This window comes from Varanus komodoensis, unplaced genomic scaffold, assembly GCF_004798865.1.
Source record: "Varanus komodoensis strain SLA01 unplaced genomic scaffold, ASM479886v1 scaffold11, whole genome shotgun sequence".
NCBI lineage: Eukaryota > Metazoa > Chordata > Lepidosauria > Squamata > Varanidae > Varanus > Varanus komodoensis.
In genome coordinates this window covers 26,186,469-26,193,517 of record NW_025335317.1, presented here as the reverse complement: position 1 = coordinate 26,193,517, position 7,049 = coordinate 26,186,469, and the positions used below count along the sequence as shown (strand labels likewise).

The window sequence follows — 7,049 nt, the reverse complement described above, 5'->3', positions numbered from 1 at the left end:
CCCCGTCAGCAGCCTGGCAGCTCTATTTTGCACCAATTGAAGTGTTCGGACTGTCTTCAGGGGAAGCCCCACGTAAAGCGCGTTACAGAAGTCTAGGTGGGAAGTCACCAGCGCGTGTTATTAAGCAGGAAGTTCTTTTAAAGGTTGCATAACATTTCTTCCTTACACACAGTCTAGCATAAAGCCTCAGTTTGTTTATGAGAAAGATAACCATATTTTCCCCTGACAATATGTCACCATTTTGTAAATGATACAACTGATTTAGAAAATGCTATGGAATGATCAAACAGTTGTAAACAGGTACATATTTCCCCTTAACTTTCAAGGCAAGTATATGAGTGAAAAGGGAATTCTCACCTACATTTGTGATTGACTGCAGAAACCCAATGTGGAAACATTACTGTACACGAAAGAACAGGGAATTCAAGGGCAGTACCAGAGTAACTAGAACAGGCACTCTTTCTTGTGTAGCATTCTCACAACACTTTATTAACTCTGGGGGTACTTGCAACCTGCAGAACATGGACATTTCTTTCTACTCAAGTTTTCCAGCCTCCACCAATCACAAGTTTATTTCCCTGTTGTTATTCACAGCTTTGTTGATAAAGTACTTTCTCTTGTAGTTTCGAGTAGATTCTCATCACTGCATGTTTTCTATGGTATATTAATACAAAGCTAATAAAATATTAGGAGACTGGGACATTTCTGCAACAGAACACACAGACTGATTAGCCTTTAATATTCTCCAGTTTGCCCTATTATGCAGCTAGACTAGTTAACAACTATGGCAAAAGAAGAGCATTTTTCCACCTTTTATGTGGCTGAATTTAGAATTCTAATCTGCAGTGGTGATTATGGAGATGGAACGAAGGAAAATTAGGTATTTGGATTAAAATGGAGTACACACAAGATCATGTGTAAATGTTTAATTGTAAACTGATCATTTAATTGGCAGCAATTATCATGCATACCACTGTTGGTAGCCTGATTTAGGTATTCACCTGCACATGGGATGGACCATACATGTATAGAGGGCATATACATGCAAGCCATACTGCCAATTATTATGTTATTTCAATGTATTTTATTGTGTTGTAAGCCGCCCCGAGGCTTTGGCAAGGGGCGGCATAGAAATGTAATAATAATAATAATAATAATAATAATATCCCTCCTGGGTGGATCAGGCTCCTCCTCAGATCTCTGCATACTACACATAAGAGTCTGAAAGGCATGTTCTAAGTGCATTTCCAGTAAGACTGGGTTCCCAGTCACACAGAGGCTTCTAAAAACATTCAGAAGAACGCACATTAAAATCCTTTTCACACCTTTGCATGTTGTCTGACAAAGATCTACATGCCCATAGGTAGTGGGGTAGAATTTACATACATGTCCCAACCCCCACAGTATCAATGTTAGTTCACCTGACTAATAAGGCTGACCTGACTAATAAGGCTGATGAAGCACAACACTGAGGGAACAAACCTCTGTATGTTAACAGCAGCATTCCCCAACCAGTTACGCTGGGTGTTGACTTTTTTCGGTGTAAACATGCAAATACCTGGGGCCTTAAATGTGCCTTTTGATGCAGGTGGGGGCTTTGCTAAGGTTGAATATGAAGTACATCAGTGCCATCTGAAAATCAAAAGTGCATTTATTCTATGTGCATCCTGCCCTTCCTGCAAGACCTTCACAGGACCATAAATTGCAGTACACAACAATCCCACGGAGTTGACTACGATAAGAAATACCGTCTGACCTAGTCCTCCAGCGAGTTTCATCCACATAATGGCTTTGAACCTCCCGAAGGCCCCATGGCCCAAGTATGACACGCTATCCATTATAGCACACACAGTTCTAACTCCAACCATCGCAGATTTTACACTCGAATTAATTTTTAAATGCATTCGTATTTCGTGCTCACAGCACTTCAATCGAACTTTGAATGAGGCAAGTGTAAACACGTACACAGGTTGTACTTGTTAGCTGGCCTTACGGGCTGGATGCCCGCCCCCATTCTTCCAGGATGTATTTTTATTCTAAAAGAAATAGGAAAAGCGCATCCGCTCAAGCCCCCCCTTCCCCCCAGCAACGTCCCAGCCCTTCTCTGCCGGAAGCACGGAGAACTATACATACCGTCTCAGCCCTGCACTTCCTCCCCTCCTTCCCCGCTCGCGCTCCCTCTGTTTCGCAGCAAAGGCCTCTACTTACAGCTTTGGAAAGGCTCACCTTGGGTAGCTCCATATCTTCGAGCCCCCCGACTGTCAGTAGAGGAGCCTCATTCGCTACTCAAGAGAAAGCCTCGGAGCGCTTGGGCCTCTTCTCAGCGGCGTCCCTCAGTGAGAAGAGCCCTTTCGGAAACAACGGCTGGAGCTCGAAGGAGCCGGAGAGCGAAAGGGCCGCACTGCACTGTATTTGGCTCGGGGCGATTCCCCGTTATCCACCACTGTCTGCATCTGAACGGATATGTCGTACGTTTTCCCACCTTTAGGAGCGGGCTGGTAGTTTCACCTCTTCCCCCTTAAACTGGCGGGATGGGAAGCGTTTTTATCCCTTTTGGAGAGGAGGCAGCAAGTCGACAGACTCTGTTCCTTAGAGGAGCTCCTGGCTTAAGGTCCTGCAAAAAGGATGGTACAATGTGAATTAGTTGCTTCCCCCTTCCTTACTAGCTCTTCCTTAACATTAGCTGTTAACCGCTGCAATCCCATTTTCCCCTTACTTGAGGGCAAGCCTCACTGAATTCAGTGGGGCTCTCCATCTCCGCTTGAACACCATTTAGAACCACAGGATTATGTCAAGAGTCAGAAAAGTGGGGCGCGGGGGGAGTTATTTCAATAAACTTGATGTGGATTTAAATTTGCTTTGGGGTTTTGTTTTGTTTTGGTGGGTTTGTTTGTTTTAGGGTTTCCTTGATTATTTTTACTACCCCCTCCCGAAAACTGGAAAACTTGTTGAATTCTTAACGGTTCTGACGTTGGCAATGTTGGCTGGAGCTGATGGCAGATAGAGTCCAATGGCATCTGGAGAGCTGGAGGTTGTGCATCTCGTCTATAAATGCAAATAACAGTTGTGTTCTTTCCCCACTATTTAATGTATACTTCAGTCTGGTGTAGGAATTCTAATCTGTGTTAGCTGCAACAAATCTGGTGCAGCAATTCAATCCATGTCTACTCAGAAGTAACTCCCACATGTTTAGGACTTCAGAGTTCATAACTTGTACAGCAAATGTATATGCAGCAAATTCCTGAAGTGTAATATCACACAGTTTACATGCAAAACAAATTGTGTTAGCTTTGGAAACATTGCATCTTTTTCAACAACCATAGTAAGCAAAAAAAAAAAAATCAGGTTGACAGTAGATTATTTTTTTAATGGACAAGCTGTGTTTCAGAAAAAAAATCAGAAAAACTATCATAAGAAGTGCATTGATGTCAGCTAAAACTCTGCAACAGTGAGGAAGCTTTGATTTTTACAGAACTCTTTTTCAGTTTAAACCAAAATAAGAAAAAGATTAGATGTTGTATTCAGATTAGGACATAAACTAGGCTGGTGGAAACAGTTTCCTGCTCTGCCTTACCCATGGTGACCCATTGAGCCCTCTGAAAATGCTACACAGAGGATCTCGGTTCATGCTGAATGGAGTGACCTGTGGTGCCTCAGGGAGGGTGATGTCCTGAAATGAGATGGTGCCACCTTCTGTCAGTGGAACTCTTTCATTCCCAGGAAAATAGATAAAGCATGGTAACAGACCGATCTGTTATATGTTAACTTAAAATAGTGCTTCAGGAGGATACTGCAGACTAACTGCAGGTTAGTTTGTGCCCTTCCCAGGGAAAGGATCATAGGCTGTACCAGGAACATACCAGGACAAAACCAGTCTTTTTCCCTTTGAAAATAAATAAGTCTGCCTTTAGTGCTAATATTCAAATCTTTTGTAGCACTAACAATAACTCATAGTTTTCTTTGTAAGGAAAGATTTTTTAAAATACGTTATTGATTCATTTTGGGAAAATTAGCCATTCTTTGAAGGTTTATTTAGCTTCTGCAGTATTACAGGAATTGGCAGTTTCTGCACTCCAGCTGTTTTGCCCTACAACACCCTACAGACCTCATCATTGTTTATGCTATCTAGTGCTTATGGGAGATGTAGCCTACCAGAACTTTTGGCCTATAAGTGGTTCATCCCTGCACTATATAATAGATTTTTATAAACAGCCAGAGAGCTTTGGCTGTGGGGTGGTGTAGAAATTAGATGTGCATATCTTTTTGTAAGGTCAGCCAATAGTATTTGAAAATTAAAGCTGGGGGGAAATATGGGCTTGCTTAAACTTTTTTGGGAGAAAAGAATCTGCAAAACCCTAAACTCATGCATGAAGCCACCCTATCATTTTTTGCAGGTTTTGTATCTTAAAACATCCATGTTCTTCTTTGCCAAGAGTGGTTCAAGACATTATGCCTACCATGACCACCAAAAGAAAGTAGGGACTTTTTTCTAGAAATAGTATGAAATTTTCTGGTCTAAGATATGCTATGCTGTACAAACTACTGGGAAGATAGTCAAATTATAACAAGAGCAGCCTCAGTTAAAAGCTGGAATGCGAAACCCTTTCAGAAGGAATCTAAGCAACCTAAAGAATGTCCAAGGAACTCCCTCACAGCTGGACTCGGTTGCTCAACAATTAAGCAACATAAGTTTTCTATCTGCTGAAAGCCTAATTTTGATATTAAGGTGATTAGAAACTCTATTACAGGCTTCAGTTGAATCAGCTGTTGGGTTAATAGTGCTTAGGATGCCTTTACGTCTTCTAATGTTACTTCTACTTCAGAATGCACTTGCTGTGTACAATCTGAGCTACTAAAAAGTTCAAAGAGTATTTCAAGCTAGCCAGATTGTAATCAGTTTTCCTACAAAGGATTATATTTGGTTGAATTAAAAGGATTCTTACCTCCCTTGCAGAACTTCTGTGTTACCATATAGTCCCCTCTGAAATAAAGGAATTCCATTTTTTACCACCCCAGTTTGAGGCCCTAGTTTGAGGACTCATGCTTTACAGGAGTGGGCTCTGGGTGGAAAGCAAGATAAAATGCAGGAAAATGCACTTGAGAATAGAAGGTAAAGATAAGGCAAGTACTAAATAGGGCAAAAAATGTGGGGTCTGAATAGAAATATACAGCATAGGTCTCTTCACAGGGTCCCCACTCTTTACTATAAATGGGGGGAGGAAATGTGGGGCTGTACCTGTTGGCTCTGCCCCAACATTGCATATCTGCAACCCCCAGTGTCCATGCATTTAATGCAACATCTGAAGGGGCAGCTGTGCATGTTCAGTTATGCACATGTAGGCTACCATGTGATCGAGAGGCCATGTGCTCTGTGCATGCCATGCAGGGTCTCCTTTGCAGATGCCACACAAAAGACATGCCATTGGAGGGTGGAACCGGAGGGAAGTACCACATTAAATGAGAACAGCCTTAGTTCCTCCTCCATATGCCATACACTAATAGAAAATAGGGCATCATACTGACCTTTAGGGAGGAGAGACCGACAGCACAGTCTAGTGAGCTGGCATACCATCTTGCCCCCAGTATTCTAGCTGAAGTGGCCACTACAGGTTATTCAATACCTTCAAAGATTTCATAAAGGCAGAGAAGCTACTTAAAATGTAGCAAGTGTGCTAGTACCTACCTTTATTTATATAACTGTGATCATTATTTAATTGAAGCAAGGGCAGTGGAGTTCTTGAGGACAAGCTGCAACAGTATGGAAATGCGTTGTTCTGGAAAAAAATAAACATATGATGGAATTAAATAATACCTGGTAGGGTTACTTATATAATAATATCACTGTGATTATTTGCGAAACAGATAGTACTCATCATAACGATAGCTGATTTGGCTCAAAGTGATTTCAAATCCTGTTCATAGAAGAATGTAGAGTCCACTCAGTGCAGTAATATATTAGTGAAGCTCCATTTTTCACCTACTTATAAGTGTCTTAAGTAGTTCTGTGCCAAGATATAATTTATTAATACTATATGCCAGCCCGACTGGAATGGATTTTCTGTTAGGAATGCTGGAGTCCTTATTGCTAAATAGTGAAAACCTTAAAAATAATTTTATTCTATTTCAGATATTACAAATTAGTTGCAATCAATCTCCATGCTCCTCTAGGTTCTAGGGTACATGTGCTTGTTGCTATAGAAGCTAAGAATAGAGGAGAATGCAGGAACAATTCTGTGAAAATGATGGCTGTTACTACCACTAAAATAAGTATTGATAGGTTCACAAAAGCCTCCTCCTTTTACTGCCCATCTGCCTATTTGTGATGCAGAAGAAACAAAAACTCACTTTTCTAAAGTCTCTCTACCTAGTTCCCTGTAGGAGATCCTTTGTTTTTGTTGTTTGTTTTGTTTAGTCGCAAAGAAGTGCCTGACCCATCATGACCCCATGGACAACATTCTTCCAGGCTCTCCTGTCTTCCAGAATCCCTCTCAGTCCACCCAAGTCCACACCCACTGCCCCCGTGACCCCATCTAGCCACCTCAGCCTCTGCTTTCCCATTCTCCTTTTGCCATCAATTTTTCCCAGCATCAGGGTCTTCTCCAGTGAGTTGTTCCTTCTCATTAGGTGGCTAAAGTATTTGAGTTTCATCTTCAGTATCTGGCGTTCTAAAGAGCAGTCACTTTTGATTTCCTTTAAGATTGACTGGTTTGATCACTTTGCAGTCCAAGGGACACTCAGGAGTCAAAGGCCTCAATTCTTTGGCGCTCAGCCTTCCTTTTGGTCCAGCTTTTACAGCCATACATTACAACTGGGAAAACCATAGCCTTGACTAGACATACTTTTGTTGGTAGGGTGAAGTCTCTGCTTTTTAGTATGCTGTCTAGATTTGCCATAGCTTTCCTCCCCAGGAGCAAGCTGCAGTCACTGTCTGCAGTGATCTTGGAGCCCAAGAAAATAAAATCTGTCACTACCTCCATTTCTTCCCCATCTATTTGCCAGGAAGTAATAGGACCTGATGCCATGATCTTAGTTTCCTACTTGTTACAAAT

The 7,049-nt window shown here is 41.7% G+C and overlaps 1 protein-coding gene across 1 annotated transcript in view; it reads right to left on the bottom strand.

Moving 5' to 3' along the window:
- Nucleotides 1–2,484, bottom strand: part of LOC123018225 (protein FRA10AC1) — a 37,732-nt gene extending 35,248 nt beyond the window's left edge. The window contains exon 1 of the mRNA XM_044420084.1: nucleotides 2,209–2,484. Within this exon, the coding sequence (XP_044276019.1) occupies nucleotides 2,209–2,241 (33 nt within the window). The 5' untranslated portion in view covers nucleotides 2,242–2,484. The remainder of the gene's footprint in view (nucleotides 1–2,208) is intronic.
- Nucleotides 2,485–7,049: the final 4,565 nt, after the last annotated feature.